We start from the raw sequence: 17,517 nt of genomic DNA on the forward strand, positions 1-17,517 counted from the left end.
TGGACTTTGAGGAAGGTTAAATCCTATAATGCATCTCCCACAGCTGAGATCCTAGGAGAAAGAAACGTAGGCAGGAAGAACAGGACTGAAGCAGTTGTTGTCAGAAGAGCGGAGGAGAAAGAATGAATTTCGAGGTAAGAATCTCCTGGGCTCAAGTGCTACCTTCTTCTCCTGCTGGCTGTATAACCTATGGCAAGTTAGCCTCTTTGAAGTCACTAAGGGATTAAAGTTCAAAACACCTACTCTGCCTCTCTAAGGAGCATGAGACTATTCATATGAAAGTAACTTAAAGCACAATTGTAAAAAATTAAGTAATCAGAGCATAAGGACTGGTGCTTACTGGTCATTATAGAAATTAACTACAGAAAACAATCCAAAAGATAAATAATGATAATTATGTTCACAGAATAGAATACTATCAGCATATAGTATAAAATAAAGATGACTACTCACATCAATATGGATCTCAAAAACAAAAAAAAGATGCATGAAAGAAGTCACAAAAGAATAGTATGATTCCATCTGTATAACATTCAAAAGAGGCAAAGCTCAACTAGATACAGGTACTAAAACATGTGAAACAGCAAGGGGATGATGAACAAAATTCAAGATGATGGTTTACTCTGGTGGGAGAGAGGGCAACGTTATCAAGGAGGTGCACACAGGTGCCTTCCAATACTCTGATAATGCTCTATTTCTCAGGCTGGGTGGTAAACACAGGAGGGTTTGTATTATTTTTTTTTAAACTGTAGATATATATGTATATACTTCTCTCTATGAAACAGTTCATTATAAAAAATAAGGTGGTTAAAAAATATCCCCCAAAAGGACTATGTTAATCTTTCATTGAATTTTCACTGCTAGGCTTAAATACTTACATACCTGGACTTATAGATTCGGAATCCAGAGATCTAGATTCGCTGCTTCCTCCAGTGCTCTCGGAGTCACTAAACATCCCAAACGTCCATGACCGTATAAAAGAAGGACCTTTAAGAGAAGAATATTTAATGTCAAAACTTGGCTAAAGATGGATTTCATAAGGCAAAATACTGACATTATGTAAAATGAGAGAAGCCAAATTTCTTTAACAGTAATCAACTATTGACTTCAAGACAGGCATAGGGATTACAGCTGTGAATAAGGCCTCAAAAAGCTACAATTCAAGGCCTGATTGTTAAATTCCAGAGCTGCAACTCATGTAAAAATCACACTGAATCAATTTGATGTTTCATAAATTAGTCTCTCTTTAAGGTGAAAAACTACCTGTTATGTCCGCACTGTTGGAGCACCTGTCCTCCTCAATCTTATTAGAACTGTCAGGAAGGCGCACAACGTCCTCTAAGGAGTCCGCAGGTCCGTATCCAGAAGAGTGGGGAGTATTTGTTAATTGTTTATTTACATTCCTAAGAAAAACCCAAATAAAAGTCATCATTCAGAAGCATGACTACTAAGCAGCATATTTTATTCTGTTGTCAGGAAAATCTGTTAATTTAATGAACGGAGAGTAACAAAATTAACTAAATATTAAGAACAAACTATATTATGTGGCTCAACTGCTTAAAGGAGATGTGAATAAAATTAATTATTCACCATTTGTACTTATTACAGCTGATACACGGAAAAAGAGTAGTGAAAGTCCAGTCATAATTCATGTCATGGTTAAACTTTTCTAGTATAACTTCTGTGGAAATGTAGGTCAAATTTGTGAACAATCAAAATAGATATGACCATAATTTGCCATTCTCAGAGGATTTCTAAATCTCAAAGAACTGAGCTCTCTGTCAAAATGGAAAGCTTAACTAAGTTACATCCTAAATAATATTTAAAAACTCAGAAAGTTGTAAGCCAATTCTGCCAATGTAGAAAACACACCATTTTATACCAGACAGGAACTTAGCAATACAGGTTTTATCTCTTGCAATAATTTCATCTGTACATTAATTCTCACCCATCCACTTTTTCTTCTTCAGCTGAATTTGTGGCCTTGACAAACTCGCTGTACTCCTGGCCTGGGTCATAGAGTTTGGCACTGTCACAGAGAGACTGTAAGTTGCTGGCAAGGGAGGCAGCCTGCAGGTGCTGCATCTGGAAGAGGTTAACTGTTACCTGTGGTCACAGAGACAAAAGGCAGAACAACTCATGGGATACATGCTATGCAAATAGACATTTATTTCAAGTGACAGCACCAACAAAAAGGCCACACAGTGAAGCATACAACACTGAATATCATCCATGTGCATACTATGTTGCCTTACTTTGTGCAAGGTCTAGATAAGGGGAAAAAAAAAAAGTAGTTTTAATCCAATATCTAGGGGCAATCATTTCCAGAAAAACTGTCTCTAAACTGAAAAGTTCAAAAAATACAACCGCATGTCCCTACGGGTTCACAATTTTAGGAAATGGATGTGTTTTTGAGGATTTCCAGCTCTGTAGTCCAATGGTCTGACCACAACTGTTTAAACTCTTAAGTGAAAAACATGGGGAAAAAAATTCCAATCAGAGCACTATTATTTTGACTTCCATTTTTTCAATCCTATAAAAATAGAAATTCTTTATACTTCTAATGTATCCTCCAGTACTCAGCTCTTTAATTAGGTAATCTTTAATCTATTCAAAATCCATTTATCCATTGAGTTTCTACGAACGTCTAAATATACTAGCACTACTACTGCTTATGGGAACGAGGACAGCAGCTGCTGAGTGCTCACAACGAGCCAGATCCATTCTGAGAGCTTTACATGAATTAACTAATTTAATGTTCACAAAAACCTAGGTTTGGGGTATATTATGGCAAGTTAGGTAAATATGATAATTTCTGGTACTGAAAACTGTTATGAATCCCATATAAGATTGTCAAGTTAGGAATATGACCAGGTACGTTAGTGGAAGGGTACATTTGACATAGTAGGTTAGTGAGGGCCTCTCTGAGGAGGTGACATCTGAACTGAGATCTGATGTAAGAGAGAGCCAGGGCAATGTTTCAGGGAGAAGACAATTCAGACAAAAGGAAGAGGCAATACAAGAGGGCAAAAGTGAGTGGGAAAGAGCTTGTCGCGCTCAAGAAAGAGGAAGGTCAACAGCGCTGAAGCACACTGAGAAGTGGAGACAGAAAGAGAGGTAGTCGTCTAAACCAGGGTAAGGAGTTTGGATTTAAAGACAATGGGAAGCCAGTGGAGGGCTTTAAGGGTGGTAAGAGCTATAACATGACCTGATTTATTTTTTAAAAAGCCATTCCAGCTCCATGTGGCGAATGTGACTGAATGCCAAATTTCGATTGGCTTCATGTTATTTCAATGACTCAATGACTGCCATGTTTCCTCTTCATCTCTCTTGATATACCAGATACTATGCTGAGCTTCTGGTTAGTCTCGAAGTCCTTTCCCAGGTAGACAAGCATTCCCCCAAGGAAAACGAAGACTCAGCATAAATAATATTTGAAAAGTGCACATAACAGAATAGCTTATTTGTCTCCTAACTCTTTCAAGGAACGAAAGAAATTCAAACTGCGAATGGTAAAGTTTAAGTCCAGCACTGGCTATGATCAGAGAATTCCTCAGTTAATAGTAAACTGAACTTACTAAAGGTAACTGTATGCTTTTAATTCTTTTAGCAAACTTTATGAATCTAGTTAAAAACACCAATAATATAAAAAGCCAAATGACTATATTGGCATAATTAATTCATCTGCTGAATGCTAGTCTCCGGATATTTATTAATAATAAAGACAAGCAATAATATATACCAGTAGCCCAATCTTAAAATTTTTTCCCCTCAATTATTCAGCCTTGTTCTAATTTTTCACATTCTTCAAAGCCCACTGATTTGATTAGGTCTTTAGTGACTGACTTGGTCATTTATTCTTCCTCTCACTTAGTAATGTAATTATGATTTACAACCCACACCCTTCAATACTTCATGATTCAAGATAATTCTGAATATTCAGGAGTAATTCTTGGTGCCTATAATTTATAATTTTGCTGGGACATGAAGCTGATTTGTGTATCTTCCTTAAGATAGTGATTGAACCTAACTGTCTGGCATCTTCATATTTCATATGATTTTTTTCTCTATAATCACATTTGCAATGATATGTCCTAGAGTGAAAATAAAATTTTTTTTTAAATAATTTGAGAGATGGTATTGAAAAGTCACCAAAAATCCCAATTTCTCCTGCTTTTGATGGAGAAGAAAACATAAAGAAATCTGAGAAAGTCATGGTTTTCACCTAGAAAATAATATCTATATTCAAAAATTGAATGTTGGATTTGGTGTCTCCTTGGATCTGCATGTAAATAATGCCATATGACCCATACAGAACAAGAAAAACTGGTTGATTAAATTGGCTCCACAGAACTCTAGCTAAGAAGAAATTTTGCTCACCAAGATATATACAGAACCTCTCTAGAAACTGTCTCTATAGATTATGAGCTGCAGCGATTTTCATGAGTTTGGGGCTTTGTTTAAGTTGGGGAGCTTTAACCTCAAAGTCTACTTCTTACACTGACACATGCTGCTCCCCAGTTTTTCAGATGTGTTAATTCTTGTTCCCTAAAATGCTAAGCTCCTTGACAGCAGTATCTGTCTTACATTTCTTTTATACAGTTGGCATTCATAAACAGATATGTTACATACAAGTTAGGTAACCTCTTCTTTACATCACATCAAATGAAAGGAAATCATAATTGTTGGATCACCAAATAGCCTCACTTTCTAAAAGGGATGTAGAAAAAAAGACTGTAGCTCAAGAGAGGACTTAAAACCATGTTATATGAAGAAAGGTAACCAGATTTGCAAGTATTTAGTCTGGAAAAAAACATCCAGGGAAGGAAGATAAAGGTTACCCTTAAATACCGAAAGGGCTGTCTTGGGGAGGAGGGATGTTATCAGCGCAGGACCTTACCAGGTCCACAGGAAGACAGATTTTTTTAGCTCAATATAAACATCATATTAATTTTGGAGTCGTTCAACTCGAGGCTGAATAACCATTCAGCAAGAAGCAGCGTATTAAGAACACAGGCTCTGAAGTCATTCAACCTGGTTCTAACTTGGCTTTACAAGTGCATGTTGGGTGAATTTGATCAAGTTATTCCTAACTTCTCTAAACAAGTGCTTCAAACAGTTAATGTGCAAATGAACTATGTGGGGGCCCTTGTTCAAAATGCAGATTCTGATTCCAAAAGTCTGGACTGAAACTCAAGATTCTGCCTTCCTCATAGGTTCCCAAATTAACAAGAATGTGACTGGTCCAAGGACCGCCTGTTGAGAAGAAAGGCTTTCTAAATTAGTTTCCTTGTCACTAAAATGAGCTAAAAATGATTACATTTACCTAACAGGGATTTTATGAGAATTAAATGAGTTAATGTAGCCAAAGAGCTTAACACACCAGCAGGCACATACTCAGTCTTAGCTATCATCAGCTACTGTTTGATGTAAAAATGATTTGTCAAAGGTAAATGGTCACCTACATGACTTACAAGGTAATTTTGAATCCTGGGATTGTATAATAATTCTTTTAAATCACTTTATTAAAATTCTATAAGTGAATGACCGTAAGTTAATCACACATTAAGTAATAAGAACTTGGTAAATGAATGAGATATAGTTTTAAACACTCAAAAAACATTTTAAGGAGGGTTTGTGATTCAGATGGGATAAGCTCACTCCCCAGTCTCCCACTGAATTCACCTAACAGCTCTGGACAGAATGCATGAATCAGCTGTCTCAGGACTCTGAAAAGTAAATGGTAGTGGGTACATTAAGGAAAGAAACTACAGTTCAAGGCATGACAAATCCAGAGGTGCTCTTCCTGCTGTTTTTCCTGCTCCTGTGTTTCCTAGCTGGTACTCAGCCCCTACTCAAAACCACGTGACTGAAAGAGCAGAGGAAACACTCGGGCTTCTTTTGCATGTTTGTTTTCTCTCAAGCCCTAAGCCCTAAGATGCAGTCCTGTGACCGTGGCAGTGATGGCTGCAGCAGCAAACAGACATCTAAAGCTCTGCGGGGAGTTCTTGTCTATGACCAGATGAACGGCAGTGTGAAGAGGGAGGGGTTTGTTTCTTTCTCTATATCCTTCCCCGACCTGTCCCTCGATGGCAGCAGAGCAGGGAGACTACAATTTCCCAGCCAGATGGCCTGGAAGGGAATCACTCAGGAGCTGGACAGTGAACCTAACTAGATCACATGTCTGCTCCAATTTTTAAAAATCAACATTCAACACAGGCTATAAAGAAGACCCAGAAGGGATGGCCCAGTGGCACAGCAGTTAAGTTTGCGTGCTCCACTTGGGCAGCCCAGTGTTCGCCAGTTCAGATGCTGGGCGCAGACCTATGCACTGCTTATCAAGCCATGCTGAGGCAGGTGTCCCACATATAGAGTAGAGGAAGATGGGCACAGATGTTAGCTCAGGGCCAATCTTCCTCAACAAAAAGAGGAGGATTGGTGGCGGATGTTAGCTCAGGGCTAATCTTTCTCAGAAAAAAACAAAAAAAGACTCAGAGCCACCTAAGGTAATATGGAAAGTGTCCAGGACATCATCCAGAATTACCTGTCACACAAAGAACCAGGAAAATCTCAACAACCCACAAGAGAAAAGACAATAAATAGACACCAATGTTGACATAACTCAGCTATCTGGATTACCAGATAAAGATACTACAGGAAGCAGTATAACAGTTTCAAAAGGCAATGGCAAACGATCTTGAAACATGAAAAGACTGAAATCTCAGCAGAGAAATAGAAGATAAAAAAAGGAACAAAAGGAAATTTTACGACTGAAAAATGTAAAATCCAAAACAAAAAGTTTACTGGATTGCTGTATAGAAAAATGGAGATAACAAAGCAAAGAGTCAGTAAACTTGAAGACAGATCTATAGAACAGTACAAACAACCAAGAGAAAAAAGATTGGGGGAAAAAAGACCCTCCAGACTTGTGGGATAAATAACAAAAGGTCTAACATTTGAGTCATTGGAGTCTTAGAGGAAGAGGAGAGGGCACTACAAAAAATATCTGAGGAAACAATAGCCAAAAACTTCCCAAAGATTGCAAGAGTCAAACTTGCAGATTCAAGGGACTGGGAGAACTCAGAACAGGAAAACTCAACAAAATCCACACACACATACACTGTAATCAAACTGCTGAAAACCAAAGACAAAGAAAAAAGTCTTGAAATCAGCCAAAGAAAAACAACACACTCCACATAGGGGAACAATGATTCAAACAACTACAGATTTCTTGTTAGGAACTATGAAGGCCAGAAGGCAGTGGAACATTTTTAAAGTGTTGAAAGAAAAGAATGGAATTCCCTACCCAGTGAAAATGTCCTTCAGGAATGAAGGTGAAACAAAGACATTCTCAGATGAAAGAAAACCAAGAGAATTCATTGCCAGCATCCCTACTATAAAAGAAATGGTAACGGAAGTCTTTAGGCAAAAGGGAAATGATACCAGAGAGAAGATGGAATTTCAGGAATAAAAGAATAATAACAGAAATGATAAATATAAAAGACTACTTTTCTTCTTCTAACTTCTCTAAAATACATGACTTTTTTTTTTGAGGAAGATTACCTCTGAGTGAACATCTGCTGCCAAGCCTCCTACTTTTTGCTGAGGAAGACTGGCCCTGAGCTAACATCTATGCCCATCTTCCTCTATTTTATATGTGGGACACTTGCCACAGCATGGCTTGATGAGTGGTGTGTAGGTCCAAGCCTGGGATTCAAACTGGTGAACCCTGGGCCTCCAACGTGGAGTGCACTAACTTAACTGCTGCACCACCAGGCTGGCCCTAAAACTTGTGACTTTTGAAAGAAAAAATTGTAACATTGTTGGTGAAGTTTTCAATGTACATAGATGTAATATACATATATAAATCACAACCCAAAGTGGGTAAAGGGATTCATATGATGGTACAATTTCTACATTCCACCTGCAAGTTGTAAAATATCAGTTCTAAGCAGACTGTGAGAAGTTTATATAGATATATCCTTAGCGTGAGCATTAAAAAAACTATACAGAAAGATATAGTACAAAACTCAATAGATAAACTAAAATGTAGATAATAGACAAATTAAAACATAGATAAGGGGCCAGCCCAGTGACACAGTGGTTAAGTGTGCAGATTCTGCTTCTCGGCGGCCTGGGGTTCACCAGTTTGGATCCCGGGTACGGACATGGCACCACTCGGCAAAAGCCATGCTGTGGTAGGCATCCCACATATAAAGTAGAGGAAGATGGGCACAGATATTAGCTCAGGGTCAGTCTTCCTCAGCAAAAGAGGAGGATTGGCAGTAGTTAGCCCAGGGCTAATATTCCTCAAAAAATAAAGATAAGTATTTTAGATAAATTAAAATGTAATTCTAAGAAACTGTCAATTTATCTAGAATAAGGCAGCAAAAGGATGAAGGAAAACATAAGGTACAAAGAGAAAACAAATAATAAAACAGTAGGCCTAAATCTAAATATATATTTACATTAAATATAAATGGTCTAAACATTTCACTTAAAAGAGATCGTCAAAGAGTCTTCTTTTAAAAAATCAAGGCTGAACTATATGTTTTATAGTGAACTTTAAGAAATTCACTTTAAATATAATGATAAAGGTAAAAGTAAAAGAATAGAAAAAGATATACCATGCTAAAAATAATCAAAAGAAAATTGAAATAGCTATACCAATATTAAATAGACTAAAAAGCAAGGAAAATTACCAGGATAAAAAGACATTTCATAAAGATAAAAGGATCAATTCACCAAGAATATATAACAACCATCAATGTATAAGCAACTGACAGAGTTTCAAAATACACAAAACGAAAATTGATAAACTAAAAATATACACTATGTTGAAGACTTCAAGACTTTCTCAGTATTGCTAGAAGTAAAAAGTACATTATCAAAGACACAGGAAGATAAATAACACCATAAACCAACAGGAACTAACTGATGTTTACAGAACAATCCAGCCAACAACAGAATACATATTCTTTTTAAGTGCACACATGGAAAATTCACCAAGATAGACCATATCCTGAATCATAAAGCAAACGACAACAAATTTAAGAGAACTGATCGTACAAAATATTTCTCTTACCATAACAAAATTAAACTAGAAATCAATATCAGGAAGCTTTCCAGAAAATCCTGAAATACTTGGAAATTAAACGAGAAACTTCTACGTTATCCACGGATCAAAGATGAAGTCTCAAGGGAAATTAGAAAATATTTTGATCTGTACAAAAATAGAAATACAGTATTTCAAAATTTGTGGGATGGAGATAAGCAGTGCTTAGAGGGAAATTTAAATCACTAAATATTTGTATTCAAAAAGCAGGGAGGTCTCAATGAACAATCTAAGCTTCCACTTTAAGAAACTAAAAAGAAAGCAAAATAAGCCCAAAGCAGGCAGAAATAAAGAATAAAAAGCAGAACTAAATAAAATGTTTAAAAAACAGAGATAAAGCAATGAAATCAAAACCTGTTTCTTTGAAAAGATCACTAAAATTGATAAATCTCTAGCCAGACTAGCTAGAGAGAGAGAAGGCACAAATTACCAATATCGGGAACGAAAGAGAGGGTATCACTACAGCCTACTGAGACATTGAAAGGATAAGGGAACACTATGAACAGCTCTATACACATAAAATCAACAACTTACATGAAAGGATATAGACATATCTATATGAAAGATACATAAAAGGAACAATGCATCACAACCAAGAGCAGCTTATCCCAGGAATGCAAGGCTAGATCAACACTCAGATATCCATATAATCCAGCATATGAACAAACTAAAGAAGAAAAGCTACATTAACATATCAATCAAATTACGCAAAAAAAAATCTTTTGACAAAATCCAACACCTTCATGATAAAACTCTCAGCAGACTAGAAAAAGGGGAAATTCCTTAACCTGATGAAGGGCATCTTCAAAAAGCCTACAGCTATCATCATATTTAATGCTTTCCCCCTAAGATCAAGGATAAGGCAAAGATGTCTTTTCTCAAGACTCCCATTCAACAATGAACTGGAAGTCCTGGCCAGTGCAGTAAGAAAAAGAAATGAAAGGAATACAGATCCGAAAGGAAGAAATTAAACTGTCCCTATTTGCAGATAATGTGATTTTCTATGTAGAAAACTCTAACGATTCTACAAAAAAAGCTCCCAGAGCTAATTAGTGAGTTTAGCAAGGTTGCAAGATACAGGATCAACATACAAAAATCAACTGTATTTCTAAATACTAACAATGAAAAACTGAAATTTGATATTAAATAAATGTGTGTGTGTGTGTATGTATAGCTACACACACACATACACATAAATTATACGTGTGCATCTTTCTATTAATCAATCAATCACATTCACAATAGTTCCCAAAATAAATATATACATACCTAGGTTTAAATCTAACAAAACATGTGACAGACACACGTTGAAAACTACAAAATGCTGATTAAAAAAATATCAAATATCAAAAGATATACTAGGTTCATGGATTGGGCAACTCCACATATAGTTAAAATGCCACATATATAGTCAATTCTCCTCAATCTGATTTAAGATTTAACACAATTCCATTCGAAATGTTAGTAGAAGTTTTTGCAAATATAGACAAGCTGATTCTAACATATTTATGGAAGTTGAAGGATCTTAAATACTCAAAACAATTCTGAAAAAAAAGAAACTTGGAAGACTCACACTATCTGATTTTAAGACTTGCTATAAAGCAACGGTAATTGACACTGTTTTGGGAAAAGGGTGGACACATATATCCACAGGAGGGTTTTGGCAAAAGGACAGACACATATACCCATAGAACAAAATAGAGAATCTAGAAATAGACAAAAATATGGTCAACTGATTTTTGACAAGGACGCAAAAACAACTCAATGGAGATGTCACAAAATGTTTTCAATAAATGGTATTGGAACAAGTGGACATCTGTATAAATCATGTTTTTTATTATCTGTATTTTTTGATGTTCTGACATCTTAAAAAGCTTGCTGGCCAGGGAGAGACTGCTTGCTCCTCCCAGGGCTACCCAATTCTTAGCCAGGGAACACATCTTTCATATGTAACCCCAGCCACCTCATTACCTAACTCTCACACACCAAGCCAATATTTTCCCCTGCCTGATACCAAGCAACTAGAGACCACTTCAGTATCCCAAAGCCTCCTGGAATTATTCCAACTAGCCAATCCTATACTGCTTATCCCGCCTTTCCCTCGGAAACCCCAATAAGGCTCTGTACTAAGCTTTCCCCTCACTTCCGCTTCTGCTTGACCAAAACAGGTTTTTTTCCTGTGGCCCTGCCTGGCAAAGTATGTCCCCTTATCTTGGGAAATGTAAGTAATTCATCTTTCAATGACATTGAACTTTCCATGTCAGCATTCAGTCCATAAACTAAAATAAACTAAATAAAATAAAAACCTCCATAAACTAAGTTATTAGTCCATAAACTAAATAAAATAAAAACCTCCATAAACTAAAATCCCAGAGGTGTAATTTTAATACAACATCCATATGCAAAAAATGAACCTCAACCTATACATCACAACTTATACAAAAATTAACTCAAAACGGATCATACATCAATGTCAAACTATAAAACTTTTAGTAGAAAATATAGTTTTTGTGACCTTGGGTTAGGTGAAGCACTCTTAGATGTAACACCAAAAGCATGACCCATAAAAGAAGAAATCGATAAGTTAGACTCCATCAAATTAAAACCTTTTGCTCCCTGAAGGACATTGCTAAAAGAATAAAGAAAAGCTTCAGACTGGAAGACTATGGATGCAAGCTCAACAATAAGAAAACGCAATTTAAAAAAGAGGTAAAATACATATTGTAAATAAGCCCTTGAAAAGATGCTCAATATCAGTTATTCTGGAAAGACAAAACCACTACCATGACACATCTATCAAAACAACTAACATATAAAAGCAACATATAACATATAACATATAAAAGCAACAACTGGTAAGTGTTGTCAAGGATGCAGAAATTGCTGGTTATAATGAAAAATGCGATGACCACTCTGGAAAACAGTTTGGCAACTTATAAAGTTAAACAGACATTTATCATACCACCCAGTAATCTCACTCTTAGGTATTTACCCTAGAAATATGCAAACTTATGTTCACACAAAAACCTATAAAGAAATATTCATAGTAGTTCTATTCATAACCGCCCAAACCGGAAACAACACAAATGTCCAACCGGTGAATGGATAAACACTGTGGTACATTCACATACTTGGTGAATCTCAAAGGCATTATGCTGAGGGAAAGAAGCCAGTCGCCAAAAGTTACATCCTATTTGATTCCATTTATATGACACTCTGGAAAAGACCAAACTACAAAGATGTGGGAACAGATCAATACTCACCAGGGGGGAGGGGTGGGTGAAGAGTTTGACTACAAAGGGGCGGCAGGAGGAAAGTTTTCTGGAGCGATAGAGCCGTTCTGAATTCTGATAGTGGGGGTATTGTACACTAATCTATACATGTGTTAAAACTCGTGAAATGTACACCCCCAAAAAAGGTTTTCTGTACGTAAATATTTGACAAAAACTATTTTCAAGAGGCAAATGAAAACACTTGAAGGCAGGATGCTATGTCTTCAAATAAATCATTGGGTTCAATTTTAATATTTAGTTTACTCAAATTTTAAAGAACAGATCTTATAGTGCTGACAGAAGTTTCGGGAGTCAAATCCATTTTGTCAACCGAGATGAGAAAGGTAGCGGCTTACAGGCCACTTCAAATTTTCAGACTTCCGTTTTAATTGAACAAATCAATCCGTTGTGGGGAGGAGAGACAAGAGAAAAAATGTAACTGAAACTATATACCACTATTAAAAACTGAAAGTCAATTTTTAAACTCTAAATGTTCCACTATCTCAGAAATTAAATCCTATAAGAATCCCGACTCATCAAGCATCGCTCTCCTCCTGCAGATGTGGACTCTTCGTTTCACCCTTGCCTGCAAAGACTGATGACTGCAAACTACTTACAGCTTTAAGGGTAAGATCACACTGGAAAACAAGTTTCTGCAGTTGTGTTAAAATTTCTCTTTTGGTATTTTCGAGATCATTTCGTCTTTCTTCAACATTCGTCACACAAACTTTGTAGAGTTCGTTTGCTTCTTCTACCTTCAGGAAGATGACAGAAAAAAATACCACTGATCACTAGAACCTATATTTTAAAACACTTACTTACTGTAGTAAAGCTCAATTTAAAGAACTAAAAATAAAAAAAAAAACGATTTTATGCACAAAATTCTGATAACAATCAGTAATTCAAGGGCACTTAATTTTAATGGATAGTCAAGTACAATTTACAATTAGCATACTGTCTATAAAATAAACGTCCACTTCTATTGAACAGCTTTTTCTATTTCTATTTACTGTTTTCCATATAATCTTCTCACAGAATTTATCAAATTATACTTTATAAATAATACCAAGCTTCAGCCGAGCCTTTCTATCAGGTATTGGAATTAGTTCACATATATACACAGTTGTCTATACGTTGAACTTCCTGAACATCAAGTAAAAAACATTAAACTACTGCTTTCTCTAAGATATTTCTTTCACAAACCAACCAAAAATTCAAGAGATAACCAAAAGTCTCTTAGAATAGTGCTTCTCAAAGTGTGGATCCCCACAAAGGAGTAGGCCCAGTGGCGCATGGGTTAAGTTGACACACTCCGCTTTGGCAGCCCTGGGGTTGCAGGTTAGGATCCCGGGCACAGATCTACACACCGCTTATCAAGCCACACTGTGGCTGCATCCCACATACAAAATAGCAGGAGACTGGCACAGATGTTAGCTTAGGGCTAATCTTCTTCACCAAAAAAAAAAGAGAGGGAGAGAGGTGTAGATCCCTACCAGCAACAGCAGGACCATCACCTGGGAACTTGATAGAAATGGAAATTGTCTGGAGCCAACTCTAGACCTATTGAATCAGAAACTCTGGAGGTGGGGCACAGCCATCTGCTTTAACAAGCCTTCCAGGTGACCCTGATGCATGCTGAAGTTTGAGAACCGAAGCCTGAGCAGATTATTGCTAATTCAACTTGCAAGTAACAAGCAAAGCTCATTACTTTTTGAAGAGCCTCCTCTTCAAGCCTTCGCTTTTTTTCTAGCTGCTTGTTCAGATTCTTTGCTAATCCACCACTTGAGCACAGATGCTCCTCTTCTGCTCGAAACATGGACGATTTTGCTTTTTCATACTCGTCTTGACGTTGCATACATAACAGTTTTGCCTTTTTAAGAGCAGTCTCTGTTTCAAGCTACACAGAAAAGAAGAGTATTAAACACAGAATGAGAAAGTAACCCTAAAGTACAAGTTTCTTGAGCATATTCAGCAAGATAATCAAGACAGCATTTTGGAAAAACAATAGGGTTCAGGAACGATCTTCCCAGAGAGCTGCTCGGATGCTGCAGAGGCTTCTCGACGACGTTCACAAAGAGCTAGATGAAACTCCATCACAATACTCACCATTTTATTTTGTTCCTGTTTCCAAAGTTCTTTTATTTCTTTCCTTTGTTTTTCCATTTCATTTTTCCTCCCAAGTAGAGGCTGTCCACAGTATTTTAAGAAAAGAAAGAAAGAAAAGCTGTTTTTTAAAGGTATGCTGTTGTTAAAATAAATGTGTATTGTACATATAAATTTTTACCTGCACAAATTTGTTGGCCTGGAGAGCCCCAATTGTTTGCTGTAAGAGGTGACTGCTCTCTATGTCATTAAGAAGAGCATTGGTAAACAGAGACTGCAGTGGCATGAACTCCTAGAATTTAAAATTGAAAAGTAAACTTTCCAATAGAAATGGCACTAGAGTTCTAGACCCCGCCCAGTACTCTTCTTCTTCAAAACGAGAACTTTTAAGTTTAGACTTTGCATTTTTTTCCCCAGAAAAATGACTAGTCATAAATCTAACTATATGAGAAAAATACTGAGGAAAATTAATTATAATTAATTATAAAACTAGTTAGCAAAATTAGCAGCTAACCAATCAACATTCATCTAAAATTGTGAATTTCCTAGTTTTTTTCATAACAGGTATCCATGTAAATTTAAAATTTATTTGGTCAATAAAAAGTTCAGTGTTTCAGTTCTTTCCCATATTAACTATGAAATTTTCTGATTTTGCATGGCACTATCCGGAGACCATCTGAGTGATCTCTTGGTAAAGAACCCTGGTAGTTCACTCAACACTTACCTGCAGTCCGATGTTAGTTCTAGTTGCCTCTGCCAGCTTGACAATGTTTCTAGTGGACTCCAATTCTGAAAAGGTCAAAGAAGGCATTAGAGGGTAAAATTAACTTATTCTCCCCCTCCATACTCTAAAATTATTGGTAATTCTCCAATTAAAAACCGATCGCAAATACTAGTCTGCATGAGGATATGATGCTGTGCTTATTAATTGGAAGTGCTCATCAAAATCAACTGGGAGACTTTCCAGATACACTTGCTTAGACCTCACCTCTCTGGGGGATGGCACCTAGGCCTGCACATTGTCCTTTTATAAGGCTATTCAGGTGATGCTCATGGGCATGCCCTACTAAAAACAGATAATGTAGTAGAAAGAGCCCGGGCTCTGGATAAATTCTACATTATTCCAATTACTGGTATGTGATCTTAGGCAAATCTGCTATCTGACCTTAGGCAAATCACCTCTCTTGCTGGTCTCAGCTGTAAAACTGGGATAACAATTCTTGTCTTGCCTACTTCCCAGGGTTTTGGTAAGGATTAAATGAGATAATTTTTGTCAACCATAAAAGCACTTTGTCAGCTATAAAACACTGGGAATATAATAGCTATTAAGATGTTCCTCACAGGTTTCTGTTGCCTTCTGCTCATACATCTATTGTTGCTGTTATCTCCTTTTACTGTATTATCTGATTGTACTTCTTTTTACCCACTAGAGTATGACTTCCTTACAGGCAAAGACAGTATATTAGTTGTCTTTGTGTCCCAGATCTAGAGGTTGGCCCAGAGTAATGTTCAATAAGTATGCTTATTGGAAGAAGAGTCTTTCCTATTTCAAGAAGAGAAAACGGACAATGACTTTATTTACCACACTGAAACAGCTACTAACTTGGAATCATATCACTCATAGTCTGTAGAAAATGAACCACAAACTTTATTTCTTACATTCCAAAATTAATCAGATGGCCTAAAGGGCAACTTACCCAAGTTAAGCTTTTTTTCAACCCATGAAACTATGTTCTTAGTATATTTTGACCATGTTTTAGCATACGACAAAGCCAATTCCACAGAGTCAGTGTTCTTTAACAGCACGGTGTCTAGTTCTATAGGAGAAAAATTTCCTGAAAATAGAAATATCAAGGTATGGATATATTAAATATAACCACATAACTCTAAACAAAGAAGCAGTCACACAATCCTAAAATTTTCTTCAATGAAAACTGGTTTAAAAAAAAATACAAGTGTGGGGCTGCCCCAGTGGCATAGCGGTTAAGTTTGTAGGTTCGGATCCCGGGCGTGGACCTAGCACTGCTCATCAAGCCATGCAGTGGTGGCATCCCACATAAAATAGACAAAGACTGGCACAGATGTTAGCCCAGTGACAATCTTCCTCAAGCAAAAAGAGAAAGACTGGCAACAGATGTTAGCTCAGGGAAGGTCTTCCTCACACAAAAAAAAGAAATACAAGTGACAAATTTAAAGGGTCACCATTTAAACTTAAACTGGTTTCAAATTATAATGTATTTTTTATCTTAATGTGTATTTCTATTATTCATCAAGTTACAAGCCCTATGCAATTCTTCATCAGTCTCTATCATCTACTCTAACAGGTTGTTTTTCCTTAAGTTTGACATGTAAAACTTTACACACCATTTTATGTTAAAAATGAGTATTTTAGTTTACTAAGCAAGAAGCGATTAACTTCATCAAAAGTAACTGCAAAAAGTTTGACAAAACTTGTAAGTACTTCCAGCATTACCTTTTTCATTGGGTGAGTCCACTGATTCCACAGAAACATTTTCAAAAGACTTACAGCATGGAAGGAAACAGAGTTAAGATTAGAGCAGAAGACAACAGATCTTTGCTTCAGAAATTTTTCACTCTAATTTGTTACTCTGACATAATTCCTTCCAAGGAATTTCAAGTATTTAGAACTCAAAGGGCCTGAGAAGTCTGCTTAAATGCCAGAACATTTTATAAGAATTATACAGCTTTTTACAACAGCAGTTCTCAAGGTCTAAGAATGAATAACCTCATTGTTTACTAAAAGCATTAAGTTAACATTAGTGAATCCATTCAAAACTTTAAATTCCGCAGATCTCAAAAATATTAGTCAGGAAGTTACAGAAGCAATCTAAACAGATTGCTATCCAAAGAGCAGACAAAGCCCTGTCTCTTCCAGCCACCTTTTATCATTTTCTTTTATGACAAGCATTTCTCTGAAAGACTATTGGACAGTTTAGTGCAGAACTTTCTACGATGATGGAAATCTTCTGTATCTGCACTGTTCAGTACAGTAGCTATCAGCTACAT

General features: G+C 36.5%; 1 protein-coding gene across 5 annotated transcripts in view; it reads right to left on the minus strand.

The window, feature by feature from the left end:
* The window catches only part of ARHGAP29 (Rho GTPase activating protein 29), a 71,939-nt gene that overhangs the window by 13,981 nt on the left and 40,441 nt on the right, over positions 1-17,517 (minus strand). For all 5 annotated transcript variants that reach the window (XM_044748870.2, XM_070486865.1, XM_044748871.2 and 2 more), the window contains 10 exons: positions 16,964-17,012; positions 16,188-16,325; positions 15,215-15,279; positions 14,672-14,782; positions 14,494-14,574; positions 14,096-14,284; positions 13,005-13,142; positions 1,949-2,106; positions 1,264-1,403; positions 883-987 (listed from right to left, as the gene is read on the minus strand). In XM_044748870.2, the coding sequence (XP_044604805.2) occupies positions 883-987; positions 1,264-1,403; positions 1,949-2,106; positions 13,005-13,142; positions 14,096-14,284; positions 14,494-14,574; positions 14,672-14,782; positions 15,215-15,279; positions 16,188-16,325; positions 16,964-17,012 (1,174 nt within the window). The remainder of the gene's footprint in view (positions 1-882; positions 988-1,263; positions 1,404-1,948; positions 2,107-13,004; positions 13,143-14,095; positions 14,285-14,493; positions 14,575-14,671; positions 14,783-15,214; positions 15,280-16,187; positions 16,326-16,963; positions 17,013-17,517) is intronic.

This window comes from Equus asinus, chromosome 16 (assembly GCF_041296235.1).
Source record: "Equus asinus isolate D_3611 breed Donkey chromosome 16, EquAss-T2T_v2, whole genome shotgun sequence".
NCBI classification, from domain to species: Eukaryota; Metazoa; Chordata; class Mammalia; order Perissodactyla; family Equidae; genus Equus; species Equus asinus.